The 15,763-nt window shown below is 47.5% G+C and overlaps 5 protein-coding genes across 5 annotated transcripts in view; 2 read left to right on the forward strand and 3 right to left on the reverse strand.

Annotated features, from left to right (window-relative positions):
* The window catches only part of EMH_0059910 (sterol O-acyltransferase, putative), a gene marked incomplete at both ends in the record, with an annotated part of 5,342 nt that extends 2,853 nt beyond the window's left edge, over window positions 1-2,489 (forward strand). Inside the window, 5 exons of the mRNA XM_013501263.1 lie at window positions 942-1,139; window positions 1,407-1,514; window positions 1,674-1,739; window positions 1,941-2,076; window positions 2,356-2,489. Coding sequence (XP_013356717.1) covers window positions 942-1,139; window positions 1,407-1,514; window positions 1,674-1,739; window positions 1,941-2,076; window positions 2,356-2,489 — 642 coding nt within the window. The remainder of the gene's footprint in view (window positions 1-941; window positions 1,140-1,406; window positions 1,515-1,673; window positions 1,740-1,940; window positions 2,077-2,355) is intronic.
* Window positions 2,490-3,908: 1,419 nt separating this feature from the next.
* EMH_0060020 (uncharacterized protein) lies at window positions 3,909-5,523 on the reverse strand (the record flags this gene model as incomplete). The annotated part of the gene is made up of 3 exons (XM_013501264.1): window positions 3,909-4,135; window positions 4,362-4,489; window positions 5,408-5,523. 3 exons carry the CDS (start codon window positions 5,521-5,523, stop codon window positions 3,909-3,911), a joined length of 471 nt encoding a protein of 156 aa, XP_013356718.1.
* Window positions 5,524-7,592: 2,069 nt separating this feature from the next.
* On the reverse strand, window positions 7,593-8,954 carry EMH_0060130 (autophagy protein, putative; the record flags this gene model as incomplete). The annotated part of the gene is made up of 1 exon (XM_013501265.1): window positions 7,593-8,954. One exon carries the CDS (start codon window positions 8,952-8,954, stop codon window positions 7,593-7,595), a length of 1,362 nt encoding a protein of 453 aa, XP_013356719.1.
* A 4,112-nt stretch (window positions 8,955-13,066) lies between these two features.
* On the forward strand, window positions 13,067-13,957 carry EMH_0060240 (uncharacterized protein; the record flags this gene model as incomplete). Its single annotated transcript, XM_013501266.1, has 4 exons — window positions 13,067-13,294; window positions 13,509-13,594; window positions 13,706-13,763; window positions 13,877-13,957. The coding sequence occupies 4 exons, from the start codon at window positions 13,067-13,069 to the stop codon at window positions 13,955-13,957; spliced, it is 453 nt and encodes a 150-aa protein (XP_013356720.1).
* Window positions 13,958-14,485: 528 nt separating this feature from the next.
* EMH_0060350 (ubiquitin-conjugating enzyme e2, putative) lies at window positions 14,486-15,537 on the reverse strand (the record flags this gene model as incomplete). Its single annotated transcript, XM_013501267.1, has 4 exons — window positions 14,486-14,548; window positions 14,687-14,987; window positions 15,108-15,217; window positions 15,523-15,537. The coding sequence occupies 4 exons, from the start codon at window positions 15,535-15,537 to the stop codon at window positions 14,486-14,488; spliced, it is 489 nt and encodes a 162-aa protein (XP_013356721.1).
* Window positions 15,538-15,763: the final 226 nt, after the last annotated feature.

The following is a 15,763-nucleotide window of genomic DNA, read 5'->3' on the forward strand; positions in this document are numbered from 1 at the left end:
CTTGTGCTACTGCTGTGTATGAATGTCCATTCACCTTGTTTATTGCTACGAAGGGGAGTGGAAACAGCAGCAGCAGCAGCAGCACCAGCAGCAGCAGCAGCAGCAGCAGAAGTTATTTCATTGATTTGTTTGTTTGTGGTTTGCTGCTGCATGCATTTGTTTGTGTTTATAGATGCATTCTTACACAGAGATAAATTTGGACTTTTATTATAAAAAAGATACAAAAGACGCCTGCAAATATTACCCCGAAAATGTGGGTCCTCAGCAGCTTGTCTGCAATAAACACAAACCCCTCCTAAACCCTAAACCCTAAACCCTAGACTCTAAACCCTAAACCCTAGACCCTAAACCCTAGGTTTAAGGCGAAGAAGCGAGTGAGTATTTGTTGTGTTTTGTTGTGTTCTTTTGCTGCTGCTGCAGGTGAACCTGCGTAACTTTTGTTACTATATGGTGGTGCCTTCGCTTGTCTATGAGCCGCACTTTCCGCGGGGCAAAGGCTTTCGGCTTTCTTACTTTCTCTGGAAACTCGTCTCGCTCGCGAGTGCTATGGTCGGTGGCAGCGACAACTCTATCAAACCCGAAACTTTATATATTTAATATAATATAATGTAATACAATATAATATAATGTAATATAATGTAATATAATATAATGTAATATAATGTAATATAATATAATGTAATATAATGTAATATAATATATTTCATCAGACACAGCATCAATACCTCTCTCTATGATACCAGCATCATATATACTCATCGGGGCTAGGGTTTATTATCTAGGGTTTAGGATTTGGGGGTTTAGGGTTTAGAATGCCCTTTGGGGGAGGCTTTATCTTCAGCGGCGGGAGGGGGGGATTTCGTTGTTTATTTTTTTATAATGAGTTTTTTTGTATTGTGCATGTGTGTTTTTGTTTTTTTTTTTTGTTTGTTTCTGTACAGACGGTGATGTATTTGGCTTGTACTTCTTATTTGATTCCAACGATAAGCCGCTCTCCGCAGGTGTCGCTGATGGAGGCTATTTTTAGTTTAATATTTCCTTTTTTGTTTCTTGATTTGCTCGTTTTCTTTATCCTTTTTGAATGCATTTGTAACCTCCTAGCAGAAGTGACGAACTTCGGAAACCGCGATTTCTACCACGTGAGAGTTTCTGCAAAAATAGTTTCGTTTCTAGGCCTATGGATATGATAGTATACAGAAACATTTTATTTATTATGAATACTATTTGTTAAATGTTTCCTTTTTCCGCATAAATATAAATACGGAGAAAAATCGTTTGTATATTCGAGAGTTGAACAAAAAAAAATTCAACTTTGTGAAAAGTGAAGAGTGGTGCCGCCAGCCAGATGCAGAAACCCGTCCGAGCTGCGCATACACCCTGGGGTGTACGTGCGACTTGTATTGCAGGACTGGTGGAATAGCACCAACTGGGACGAATACTCGCGAAAATGGAATCGCCCAGTTCATAAATTCTTGCTGAGACACGTCTACATGGAAACTCAGCAGAAATATCGAGTAAGATATTACAATATGTTCACTAACAAGCAAAACAGAGAACGAAACGTCATCTCCATTCTCGCTGAGTTGCGATCTCCCCGCAAGAATCTGCTGTATATTCACTTCAAATGATGTTTTTTTGTTTTGCTTTTTGTTTTTATTTGTTTGGCTGTGCAGTGGAGTCAACGGAGCGCCGCAGTGGCCACTTTTCTGTTTTCTGCTCTTTTGCATGAAATGATAATGGTGAGTTGCGGCCCAGTCGTTTCTCTCCCGTTTCAGTAGCAGCAGACCTCAAACTCGTGTTCTTTGTTATTGCAAGGAAAATAGCTGTCTACCAGTGAAAACTATTGAACGCGTTACTGCATAGATTCAGTTTGATTGGGGACGGACGAGAGACAGAAAGCAAAAGGGGAATATCGCTGGGTAGCTGCGATGTTCATGCAGGCCGTCTGCCTCCGCTTCGTTCGCTTTTACCTCTTTGCTTTGATGCTCTTCCAAATTCCTCTCGTTGCTTTGGGGCGGTACTACGCCCATAACCGGTGCCTGGGCAACGCGATATTCTGGGCTTGCATGCTGCTAGGTAGGTAGCAGTGTGAGTTGTATATATATATATATATATATATATATATAATATATATATATATATATATATATATATATATATATATATATGTATTAGATATGTATGTATTCGACAGAACTGGCGAAAGTGGAACAGAAGCGATGAACAGCACGCACTTCCGCGCAAACAATTCCACATAAAGAGATATAAATAAGTACATAAATGCATCTAAGGTGTACTGACAGCTGAATTGTGCCTCGTGTTTGTTTTTATTTTGTTTTGTTGTGTTTTTTTTAGGTGTTCCTCTGCTTGCTGTGGCCTATGGTCGAGAGTTTGCTCAGCAGTTCTACTCAGACAGCACCGGCTGGCAGCGGCCGCCACCCTGCAGCAGCGTTGGGGGCCCCGCAGTGGGGCCCCTCGTCATGGGTTAATAGGCCTCACGTTTGTAGTTTGTTTGTTTGTTTGTTTGCGCGTTTGTTTGTTTATTTGCATCGTGCTGAAACGTCTTGTCTCCGTGCATTTTCTTTTATTATTTTATTATAGCGTTCTGTGTTTGTTGCATTTGACCACGGATAGCGAGAGAGGGGGCAGAGGGAACGATGGAGGCCGTCTGTCTCCGTATAATTATAATTTTGTTTTTTGTGAGAAGAGGAAAGACAGAGAGTTGCGGTGTCTGTGTGTACACCCGGCTGACTCGGGGCTCGCACTGGGGCGTTCGCTCCGTCTCTCCTTTTCTTGCCCAGTGGGCATGCATTGCCCCGCGACAGCTTCACGCACTCTCTCTATTTTATATTCAACTCTGACTGCACGTAACGAGCAGCAATGCGTGGTGTACTGCTCAGACACAGAGACAAACAAGAACGGGAACACAAACAGAAATAGAGACAAAACAGAGACAGAAATGGAAGTAGAAACAGAAAAAACAAAAACATACAGAAAACACACTTCAGAGAGCATGCAAATGAAAAAGCTAGCCCCCAAATAAATCTGTACTGCACAAGGAGGAGGACCACTTGGCTCGTTGGGTGGGTGCAGTGGATGAGCAGAGTTTTTCTATCTAGTGTATGCCTGGATACTTGGAAAATTCAAAACATGAGTTTGTATGTATTTCTTTGTTTTTTTTTCATTTGCTTTCCTCGCGGAACGCACAGTTCTGTACAAGGGGGATTATGAGTCGATGGGCGCAGCGGTCGCTCGCATTCAACACAACTGTCGTCTTCTCCCTGTGCACACCCAGCACCGCAACAGTTGATGCTTTAAAGCTTCACAGGTTCGAATGATTTATACAAAGTTTAACTTCTCCATTGGCTGCTGCTTCACCGGCGAAGTCGTCTGCGGCCTCTGCGAAATCTATGTATAGAGGGTGCTCGTGGCTTGAGGCTGCTGCTTACATCGAGGCTCCTGCACGGTTCGCCCTTTGGTGTTTCCCTCTTTTTTTTGGCTAAAGAGTTTTAAATTGAAAACATTTTTTAAATCCTTCAAAGTCGTGGCGCCACTGAACAGACTAGCGGCAGTTATAGGGGCAGGAAGGAGCCCACCGCCTCCTTGCTCTTTTGTGCAGTTCCTCCCTCTGCCTCTTACGTGCTGCCTCGGCGGGTCTTTGACTTTTCTTTTCTTTTCTTCTTTGGTTGAATTCAAATTCAAAGGGATTCTGCCCTTTACCCCATCAGCAGCAATAACAACAGCAGCAACGCGGCGGCGACTGCTGCTGTTGCTGCTGCTGTCACCACTCAACAACACCACGCGCCAGGGTCACAGAGATCAGACAAACCACCGGCTCAGAGTCTCTAAATTGCGGTAATCCAATTAGCATTAAACTGTTGTTAATTATTTTAACACAGTCAATTCTCTCAAACCAACTCTACCCGCCTGTACACCGCAGCCGCCTCATCCCTCCGCTTTCCCGCTGTCGCCCGGCCTCCTGCAATGACCGTCAGCTCAGTAGGCCCCCCTGGCTCCTCCTGTTCCTCTTCAAATGTGAAAAAAGAAGAAGGAAAGGAGTTAAAGGATGCGAAAACCTCTGCTGCTGCTGCTGCCGCTGCTGCTGCCACGGTTGCAGGCAGCCGACGTCTGCCGGCTGAGTTCGTCGATTCACCGCGCGGCTGGGTAACGGCTTCGCCTCATTTAATTTATCCTCCTCCGTTCCCCTTCTCCTCCTCTTCTCTCTACCCCAAGCCCATCTCTGCGACCCTTCCTGCAGCCTCTGCTGCTTTTGCTTCTGCTGCTGCTGCTGCGGCTGGAGGCAAGACCAACAGCAAACACATCCGTCAGGTTCACTCACCGCTGGCCTCGCCTACTGCCACCGCTCGGGTGTCTCTGCAGCCGGCTCCCCTTTCCCCCCGCTTGCTGCGGACGGAGAGATATCATCAGGTTTCTACCAAATGGGTCGGCGCTGCTCCCTCGCCTCGTCATGTCTTTATCTCTCCTCCCCCTGCGACAACCCGAGGAGCAGCGGGAGCAGCTAAACCCCACGTAGGGCCCCTTCCCTCTTCTTTCCTCTCCTCTTCTACTACGCTGCCTTCACCTACCTTTGCGGCAGCCACCGGTGGAGGTGGGGGGAAGCCCACCTGCCCGCTGGAGCTCCCCGCCTCCCCTCTCTCCTCCTGGGGTTATCGTTTTATTCAGTCTCCGCCTCATGAAACCAGGACGGTCGCCACGCTTCGCCTGCCGCCCCATACAGCCCCAGCTGTTCTACCGATGAAGGAAGTGAACAGATGCACAGAAATGCACGGCTGGCAAAGACAACCAACACAACCCTCCATCACAACCGTAAACCCCAAACCCTAAACCCTAAACCCTAAACCCTAAACGATAAACCACAGAAACAGATTCCTGACGCAGCATTTTGAATGTTTTGGTGTTGTTGAGTGGTGACGACCCTTTTTGTAGGGTTTATGTTTGTGAGGGAGAACGAAGGGTTTCATGTATGGATGTGTTTTCTTTTTGTTTGTTTCTTTCTTTTTATTTGTTTGTTGTTTTTGCTTGTTTATTTGCAATACATTACATAATAGCTTTCGTTTGTCGTTCTGCTTTTCGTGTATTCGTTTATTGGTTCGTCACCGTTAGTCTGTTTCGCTTATCACCATCATGTTCTCCATGATTTTTTAATGATTATATCTTTTAATTTTATTTGTTTGTGTATTCTATGTTGTTTCTACAGTATATTATTGCAGACTCTCCTCACGTGCGCCCGCGGCGTCGCAGTGTATACGTAGGCCGCCGGCGAGGTATATGCGAGGATTTGGTGCTGCCGTGTATCGACGGGTTTCTGGACGTTCTTAGCCGGGTATGCAGCTGTGGAGAATCTTTTCCTGCGTCTTCTCCTCCTGCTGCTGTGGTTTACCCGCACCAGCAGCCTGCAGCAGGAGATTTCGTCTGTCTCCGCTGCGGAGCTGAAGTTAGTGCGAATGCCGTCACCAGCACGCACCCTGCTGCTGCTGCCACTGGCCTCAACATCCCCTCCATACAAAGCAAACAAAACACACAAACGCAGAAAAACACAGACGGACGGATTCCTCTGCCTACATTTCCCTATGCAGCGACCTCTTCACAGAGCGAGGTAAGGAGGAGATGGATAATGATGAGTGTTTAATATGTTTTAGTTCGTTTATAATAATCTGAAATTACTATTTTATTTTTGTTTTAGTTCCTTTATAATAACCTGAAATAAAAATAAAATAATAATAGTGGCATTTATACTTGTAAGGATGAATCCTATCTAATGAAGAAAACACGAATGACGAGCCTTTACTCCGTTTTGCTTTCTCTACTAACCTGTGCTAATCGTAACAAAACAACTCCATACAATAAATATTAATATAAATATTTATAATAATTATTACTATTATAACATAAATACACCTTCCGTTGTTTGATAAAGTCCTTTTAATAAGCGATGTTTTTTTAATTGTATTTGTCTGCTGGTGAATACTTACTGGTTTACTGTCGGCTGTAGACTGCAAACTAAATGTTTCCGTGCAAGGCTTGTGTTACTCATATATATAATAAACATATATAATATATAATGTATCTATTATATCTATTATATAATGTATCTAATGTATCTACTATATGTATGCTACACATAAGAATTGAAACTGAGACAAATGCGTACGGGGCTGGTTTGGTGTTTCGCTGCAGTAAATAAAATCAAATGAAAACAGCATTTAACCCCTTTGTGCTTTTTGTTTGTTTGGTTGCTTGGTTGGTTCGTTGTTTGTTCCGTTGGTTGCTTGCTTCGTTGTTTGTTTGTTCGTTTTCTTTGTTTTGCTGTTTGTTTGCGCGATTGTTTGTTTGTTTGGTTTTTCTGTTCGTCTTTAACTCCCCCCCAGCGTCCGTTTGTTGGTTGCCGTTCTTGGTGGCTGTTGATTTAAGGTTATTATTTCCAGTGGTGGCGGAGAGAACAGAGGAAATTTATCTTTTTTTTTGCATTTCAATTACGTGTAGTTGTTGGTTTAATGTTCTTCTTACTATTCCCTTTCTATTTAATGAATATTTTTTCTGGCTCAATGCAGTTATTTCGTTTGTTTCTGAGACGGGGTGGAGAAACTTAGTTCCTCCCTACTGAAATACATGCTGTTTCTGGTTTGATGTTTTTGTTATTTTCTTCGTGTTTAACTCGTATTTCTTGTTAATTTTATGTAATTATTTTGCTGTATTTTCAGCTGAGACGGAAACCAGAGAAGAAAGGCGGCAGCAACTCGGCTGTGCGCACCGGCCGCCTGCGGAGTTCAGCTTTGGGGTTTCCAACGGATGACGAGGGTCTCGTGGCTCTTCCTGCTTTTTCACTGGGGGGAGCTAGCAGCAAATATTGAAATAAATATATAAATAAATGTACACACACACATACACGCAATATATACACAAAAATTCATGCAGTGCACGCAGGTACTGGCGGTGCTGCTTTTTCTTTGCACAGCGCTGCTGGCTTTTGGCTGGCTTTCAGGTACTTATTTTTACTCTTATTATCATTATTATTATTATTATTATTGTTTGCCTTCAAAGGAAATACAAAACAGGTATCATATGCAGATGCAGTGAGCTAGGGACGAGAAATATGAATATAGAAAAGGAAACAAAACAGAAAGAAAAACAGAATTAAGATAGACAAACAGAACAAAGGCAAATAGGCAGAACAAAGACAAACAAATATAGCGAAGAAGGCTAAACAGAAGAAGTGTAGATAGGCCGACGGCAGATAGACAGAACATCGAAAGAAAGAAAACAGGGCCAGACAAACAGAACAAAGAAAGATAGCCGGTAGAAACCCAGGTAAACACTGTAGACTTCTCCCGCCCTACCCCTGTAGCTGTACACTGACTGCAAGCTCCATTATACTATGACTGGAGTTTCCTATATAAAAGCAACGCTACGCAGAACGGAGCGGTCTGTGCAATGCAGATAAAGATGAACATACAGAGGAAACGATCGACATAACCAGATGAAGCGAGAAAGCGTAGCACCAACTACGAAGATGGGTTAATCAAGGAGAGTTTGTCGCTGTTGTGCGTGCCTCTTTCTTTTCTTTGTCGAGCTTAAAAGAGGTCAACAGTCCCCATGAGCGCTTCATCAACGAGAACAACAATGTGTAGAAACAGGTCGAGCTGAGGGGCAGTGGCCGCGAGCCAGAACAGAGGGGTTTGCAGCATTGGCTGCACTCCATGAACAATAACACAACACGAACGCCTGCCGATGTCATACCCCGGCTCCTCAATCACCTGCAGCTTCTTGCGAAGCTGGTCCTCCAGCGGGTCGTCGCAGCTGTTGCCGCCCGCTGTTGCTGCTGCTGCTGAGGATGATGCTGGCTGCTCCGAACTGCTGCTCGTCTTCTTGGGGAACAACTGGGGCAGAACGTAGTGGACGAGGTCACCGAGGGTGGAGAGGGCCCCTGTGTCCGAGGAGGCAGGGCCCCCTCGAGGGTGAGAGGGTTTAGGAGCAGCAGGAGCATCAGCAGCAGATGATGATGACCCCTTTGATGTCTCTTCGCTGCCTAGATGATTTGCCTCGTTTCCGCTTTGTTTGAACGGGTTGCAGATGTCGTCAAGGGTGCTGGCTGGAGTACTGAATCTGCTGGTCTGAAAGCAGGGAAAGCTGAGAGAAAGCTCGAAGCAAGGCGGCCCACAAATGTACAGCCGCACAGGAATACGGCGGAAGTGTCTGGGGGTCATAGGCGGCAGCAGCTGACTGCAGCCCTCAAGGAAATCTGCAATCGCCCCGGTGCGTGAGGCGGTGAGCAGCTGCATTTCAGCTGCCTTGGGGAGTCGCTGGAAAGGCACTGCAGACCCGTTGATGATGTAGGTCGCCTGCTTGAGGGAGTTGATGAAGAAACTCTCGAAGCCAGCCCAGCCAACGAACCCCGGAGAAGAAAACACTTTGGTTGAACCTCCGCTGAGGTAGCTGGAGGCCGAGCCGTGAAAATGAATCGTCAAACACCAGGGCAGCTGCACGTCACACCCGCAGGCCGCCAACTCATGAAAACCCGCGTCTGCTGCTGAGCAATCTGCAACAGAAGCAGTCAGCCGCTGGGCTCGTCCCCCCTTCATGGAGCTCAATATGTCGAACGCAACGCCAATCGGCAGCCGCCAGTCAATCGGTATTCCGCCAAAGTCGAAGAACGGCGATGTCGGCTGGCCAAAGGACGGCTGGATGTACGGCTTGAAATGCTCGTGGCACTTGTCTATCAACGTAGGCAAATACGAAACGCGAGGCACAAATATGTAGAGGGGAGCGGGGGGCTTTATAGCCACCACCTCCGACGACTCCAAGAAAATACAAAGCGGTAAACCGCTCTGCATCAGCCGGAGCCGCTCGGACGCGTCAAACTCTACCCCATGATTCGCTTGCACTTCTTTCTCTGTTGAACCTGAGGCCACCGCATCTCGCGAAGTCGGCATCATGAACTGCGTTCGTGCGAAGCACAGCGGACTCGGTCGTTCTCCAACGAGTATGGGCTGCTGCTACCCTCAGCAGCTAGCGCTGCAGACTAACACTGCCTTTCGTTTCCCCCAGTCGTCACTGCGGTACTGGGTGGAAGAGCCCCATGACGGCCTTCAGACGCGCCCTGGCCCCAGTCTGCTGCTGCCAGTCTAGGTGCTGCAGCCACCAAGATCGTCAGGAGACTCGGCGCCTGCTTTGATCGAACCTCAGGGATGAACTAAACTCTAAGGGAGCGCCGTAGGACTCATAAAAATCGCGGAGGAGGCCGCCGTACGTCTTCCAGGCCACTAGTATCAGCAAAACAAGCAAAAAGAGGAAGAGCAATGAGACCTGCAGGCAAAATATCTACACAGGAGAAAACACAGGGAACAAAGAACGGTCTCGGATGCTGTTCATGTAACTGTAGCAATGGTTCCTGCGAAAATCACCCCCATACCGCTAGCTCAACACGAATCAACAAGCCTGCGTCGAGTTGCAGTCCTGTCAACGTTTAAGATGCCTAATAGAACACTCAAAATGCAAATGGCCCGTCGTGCGTGAAAACCTACTAGACCACCAGGGTCTGTCTCTTTGGGTGTCGAGAGTTGGAGCAAACGCTGGACATGAGTGGCCGCCTCATTTGACGAGTCAATCCCATCCGGGATTAAGACATAGGAGTGCCCCATAATGATTGTATCATTGTCTTAATATGCAAGTTAACTCATAGGACAACTACAAATGACTTGAGTTGTCGTGCGTGAATGCGCCAAACCACGCGCATGTGGAAACGGTAGCCGCTCAGGCTGAAGGACAGTTGGCATCTGAGCAGCCCCACTTTTCAGCATTGTGAAAACCGCAATATGAAATCGTTACGTTGTCAGTGGAAACGATGTAAATTGATATTTATCCCACACCTTGCGCACTGTTTTGTGTAGGCCACCATACAACATCGGCATCGCCTTGAACGGGCATGCGCGCCGAGGATACCAATTGCATCAAAGAGATAGCCTAAGAACCTCAGATACCAGAATTCTGCAACATAGTTATGCGGTTCTTGGGGCAGTTGTATATCTGGAACCATGTTCGCTGCCTGCATCGTGCAGTAGCTATAGTATAGCTCTGCTTGACTTCAATGGCGTCGGAACCTTCCACCATGGCGTCCTACTTCCTGATTTCATGATGGAGAGGGATATTGACACCCTCAGTTGACAGACTTCTGCGAGCTCTGCTGCCGTATTCTATGTGGGGTTGCCTCGATATTTCTTGAGTGCACGCAGCGGTTCTGGAGCAGAGACGAACCCTACAGCCACAAGACATTGCTGACCATGGCGCATTTCCAGGCGCTTCGTCTGGTTTCGGGGTGTTGCCTGTTTCCATTCTCATTCTTCATGGGGTTTACCCTGGCGAAGTGTCTTTCCATGCGCAGGCGTCGGCCAGAGTTTAAGGCAGCATATACTTTTTCGTTACTTGCGGTACAGGTCTTTCTGTTCAAAGCGTCTCAGCTGCATTTCTGGCTAGGGGTACTTTTCACATTTCTAGGCTACCGCTGCCTTGTCCCTGGCCTAACCGGAGGTTTGGGGAGTGGGAAAAGCTCTGTGTCTACTTTCCTAAGGTCCCAAGGGTGGACGGTTATTGACGCCGATGAGATTTCAAGAAGCATTTTGAAGCGTGGGTCGCCAGCATTTCGCCAAGTTGTCAAGGCGTTTGGAAATTCTATAGTTGATGAGGCATCGGGGGAAGTTGATAGGAATCGTCTGCGCCATATCGTCTTCAATGATCCAGCCAAACGACGTTTGTTGAACAGATTGACACATCCCTGGATAATCGGAACCATCCTCTGGCGAATTTTCAAGTTCCGAGTTTGCCTGTGGGAGCAACGCGTAATTGTTGACATTCCACTACTATATGAAACGAAATTCAATTTTCTGTGTGGCCCAGTTGCTGTGGTTTGCGTCGACGAAGATTTGCAACTGCGCCGACTGGTTCTACGAGATCGGACGTCTTCTGAGGAGCTACTGCGTTCGATGATTAGGAGCCAGCTTCCACTAAAGGAAAAAGTGTCACGAGCAGACATCGTGCTAGACAACAATTCAACTTTGGACAACCTTTTTGGACAAGTTAAACAACATTTTCCATGCTAATTTGGATTTTTGAGTCAAGGTGGGTTCAAAAATGGATTCGCCGTAGCCGCGCAAATGGTCCAAATGGGGGACCCGGTTTATGCGCATCCCTAAAGAGGTTTTAAAGACAAAGAAAAAGTAGGAGCGATGGATGAAGGATCTCACCATAGGCAGGGGGAGGCCGAGGAAGACACGGGCAAGGGTGAGGGCGACGACACCAATACATATTGTGCGCGTGCCATTCTTGACCAGGCCAAACCAACTGCAAGAAAGTGATATTTGTTGCACGGTACGAAGGAGAAAGGAGCGCCACCACGGGCTTACTGAGGGAGATCCCTGATATTCTTGTTCAATTCGCAGGTGACTGCAACTCCGCAGACGAAGCCTCCCAAATGGCCCCATATGTCGACTAAATTTAAGAGAGCTTTGCATAAGGCTTGTCATTTGCAGAAGAAAGAAAACTGCTTTACCAGTTTGCCCATAGGACAGCAGTATCATCAGAGCTCCGAAAATAGTGATGTCGAGGGTATACATATTCCGCGTCCGTTCATCAAGCTTATGCCACACCATCAATATCTCGGCAAGGATGGAGCCAACGAGACCTGTGATAGTTTGCTTTCGATGCTATTCTTCAGAGAAAACAGTAGCAACCGTTGCCTACCAAATCCTGCTGTACTTGCACCAACAGCCTGGAAGAGCAGATGTCAAGAAGTCCCATGGCATGTGCTGTCTATATGTTGCATACCAAAGAGCAGGGGCGCATCAAGACGGTGGTCATGTTCCCGATCAGAGCTGAAAGACGAATGCTTTCCCATGCCCATGCCTTCCGGAGACAAACTCTTGTTTCTTACCAGAGGCGAAGTAGAGCATGAGGAAATTTGTCCTTCCATACTTTATTTCTTTGTCAAGTCCCATATGCTGAGAAGTGAAATTGCTTTCCACTTGCAGATGCTAGACGATGTATTCAACGGCACTAACCAGTATAAAGAGGATATTGAATAGCAAATGGACAATGCCAACGTGGAGGAACACGGGCATGATTAGCCTCCATGCTTGGAAGTGTCTGGAATGATGCAACATTAGACCAGCTTGCCAATAGCTATAGTAATAGTTTAACGCCCGTTACCTAATTCCAGGTCCGTAAGTGGCTCCTAGTTGGTATAGGACACGCTCAGTAGGCTGCAGACGAACGGCTATGTAGATGGTTAATTCAGGGGTCATCCTAGTGATATCTCACCTCGAAGGCCGAGGACATTGCACAGGAGAGGACGTATACTCCAAGTTGAATCAACGTTATCAGGACAATCGACCTGTGTTAGGATATTGTCCATGAATTGTCCTCCACGATCGACTGGGAAGTAGATAGACTTGCTTGTCCATAGAAATATTTGGGAAGGCTGAAAGAAGTTGCATTAGCTAGTGATTAGAAGTTTCTCGTGTGTGTATCCGCTTACCGACGTCAATCAATCTGCCAGTCCTCGGGATTCCAGCCCCGAGGACTCTCTGCGACTCGATGTCCGACATTTTGGAGCCTTCCTGCGTTGAAGTACTATCGGAAGGAAGCAAAGTGTCCCAAGAAATATGGACAGAAATCGACTAAATATGATAAAATGATGAATGCCTCAGCTGCTCAGCTGAGATCACACGCTGCGCTGCATGTACACCCGAATGCCGGCTGTCGGATGTGCGCATCACAACATTCTTTTCAAGATTTCTGCGCGACTTGAACATCCCGCGCCATTTTCTTTATGCTGAAATGGCCTTTAATTGGTAATTAGCGTCACGTTTGGTCTGTATTTCCACCTTTGACTGGTAGTGGACGTCTCCTTGCAGCCGTAGGCTGTGAACTGCATCCGATGCGACACTCTGTAGAGAAGAACAGACATTTCTGCAGAAAGTCCATCCCTTAGCATGGTGTTTTTCCATATAATAGTATATTAGCACCGGGAAGGCTGTGAACATCATAAGAAAACATGATCGGCCATGCGCGTCTAGTGCGCCAGATCCATCGCCTAATCGGCACAACTGATGGTTTCCTCGCTGGACATGGAAGAAGAACTCCCCAGACGCGCTTCAGCTCATCTTTGACCGCGCCGCCTAATTTTTCGGAGACCCCCGACGAGGCGGACAGGGCAACTTACGGAAGACGCACTCGCAAGGAGTACTGGTTTAGCCCGGATTTGAAGTCCCCCAGTGTGGAGGTCCGCAATATCCACGCTCAGTATTAGAGGTCTCGTGTAGCCACCGCCAACCTTAGCAGCCCAAGCGGCAGATAGCTGGCGGCAGGTACACTCTCTTTGCAAAGGTTTGCCCCCCTAATGCGTAGCCAGCGACACGGACGCTGGCTGTCATGACTTCTCCGTTTTCCACTATCCTTGAATGTAGATGCTTACAATGAATGCATGCGTTTTACAGCTCCCATCCGGAAAGCAATGCTTTGTTTTCAACGCAAAGAGAGACCAAGACGGGGAGCTAGAACCTGTCCTGTGCTTCGTGGATAGGTGAGTGGGGGAACGTGTTCTGGGCGGGCCAATAAATTCTTCAAACAACACGGACTAATGGAGCTATGAAATTGAGTGTTCTGTGTCTCTGTGGTGTAACGCACTGCACAGGCAAGGGAGACGACTGATGTGGATGGACGCGGAGGAACTTCGTGAATTTGAAAAGCTGGTCAGCAACGAGCACGCATTCCATCCGAATAGTTAACAGTTAACACTGACTTTGCATGCGCTTCTAACCCGCTGTTGGAAAGGTCTGCGTGTGTGATCGGCTGGGTCCTGCAGATACCTCGTCTTGAAGAATACTTCAAGCTATGCTCAACGGATGAGCTTAGCGGGCCCGCACCCGACGCTTCAAACGACTGAAGGAACCGCACTGAATCCATTGGGGGTACACATTCGGTGCCCTCTTACACAGGGATAGTTTCAAGGCGTTAAAACATTAAATGCCTTATTGCGCGTTCCATTCGGGCTTTTTCTTGCGGCTGTGGCCCTTGAATGGGGTTGAGGCCCTGTGAGGTTGCTTAGTCCATTAATGTGGAACATAGGAGCTAAACTTTCGAAACATCGTACGCTTTTGCTTTCACATCCGCTGTGGCGACGCAAGCAATCTGAAACATATGGTAGACACGTCTCCAGTTCGCTGGAGTCGTATGAAGGTCTAAAAAACGGTAGCACGCAATTTCGGCCCGCGGGGCAGTGCCGGCGCAGCACATGCAGTACGCTACGCCTCGTGGTGCAAACTAGCCAACCGTGCCGTCAAATTGGTGTATGCTCTCGCCGACAGGTGCCTGTCGGGTAGCTTCAAAGCAAAACGCCCGCCAAACACAGAAGTCAGCTTTTCTGGCTGCTGACAACTGCTCGGGCTGAGCGCTGCACACGGCCACGAAAAATCTACTCATCGTCAAACGTGCCTTCCGGCAAATTTGGAATCGCCCAGCTGTCTTCGACGCATTCCTGAAAGGCAAGCATTGACAAGCAGCAGCCCCCCAAAACTAGCATCTGCATCGGTATGATCAGGTGTGGTGAACCGCATCATAGTAGCGAACTTGCAGTGAAACAGCAGCAGCTGAGAAACGTACTGCCGATACGTACCAGAACAAGCCTATCGTACTCAACTTTGTTGTTGACGAGCATTTTCGCTGCCTGGGGGTTGGCTGGAGAGTCAGGGTTGGGGTCGCTTAGCAGACTTTGAATTGAAGTGAGCACAGCTGCAATGTCATACATTGCGCTCCACTGGTTCTGCAATATGTCCAAACATATCTTTCCATCTGAATAAATGTTCGGATGGTACATTCGCGTCAGGAAGCGGACGTTTGGGGGAGAGGTCGGGTAGTCCTCTGTAAACTTGATTAGCAAGTGGAAGGTGCCTGTCTCCCACATGGTATCTTCTGGCCTGCAGCCGATTGCAAGACAGTTCAAACGACAAGAGAAGTAATAGCGGTTCTTGCTCTCCCTGGGGTCTGCATTTGTGTTGAACTAAGCAAGGTGTGCCGGAAGAACGGACAATGCGCACCCGTTGATGATTGCATGACAATACATCATGTTGTCCGAAAAGGGGGAGGCCTTCACTCCGTGGGGAGGGTCACGAGTGATGCGGGAGATATCCTGCACAATTCGTCGCCTCTGAGACCAAACACTCACATGATGAGTAGCCCAAATGCCAACTTTCTTCAATCGCCTGGTCTGCGCTAAGTCGCCACGGCACTCGCGCTTCCAGTTGCCGGGCCAGTTTCTCGTTCCACTATGTGCACTGCCTGCATGTAACTGGGGATGTTCCTAGGCGGGAAGGGTCAAAGAGATGAAGCGGCAAAACCCATGTGGGCAGACGCTACGCATATCTTCACTGTGCACAACAGCTGAGCCGATCGATGTGGAGGAAGCAGCTGCACAACGCGGGCCATCCGCAGCAGCAACAGTAAAGGGCTTACCGCAAAAGTCGACATCTTTCCGCCTTCTGTAAGAATGCGCTGATGACCACCCGTTCATGAGGCGATTTTCCCGCCCCCTTTTGTTAGCAGTCGAGCTGCCGAGCCATACGTGAAACTCTGAGCTCTCCTTGGGGCTCGAAAATGATGGATAGCATTGCTTTTACAACATATGTGGCTTATTCCTTGAATTCTCGCGTGTTGGTGATATCCGTGGATGCACGCAGGCAGCCTTTGTTAGCTG

The sequence above is a fragment of the Eimeria mitis genome, genomic scaffold (assembly GCF_000499745.2).
Source record: "Eimeria mitis Houghton genomic scaffold, Emh_scaff66, whole genome shotgun sequence".
NCBI lineage: Eukaryota > Apicomplexa > Conoidasida > Eucoccidiorida > Eimeriidae > Eimeria > Eimeria mitis.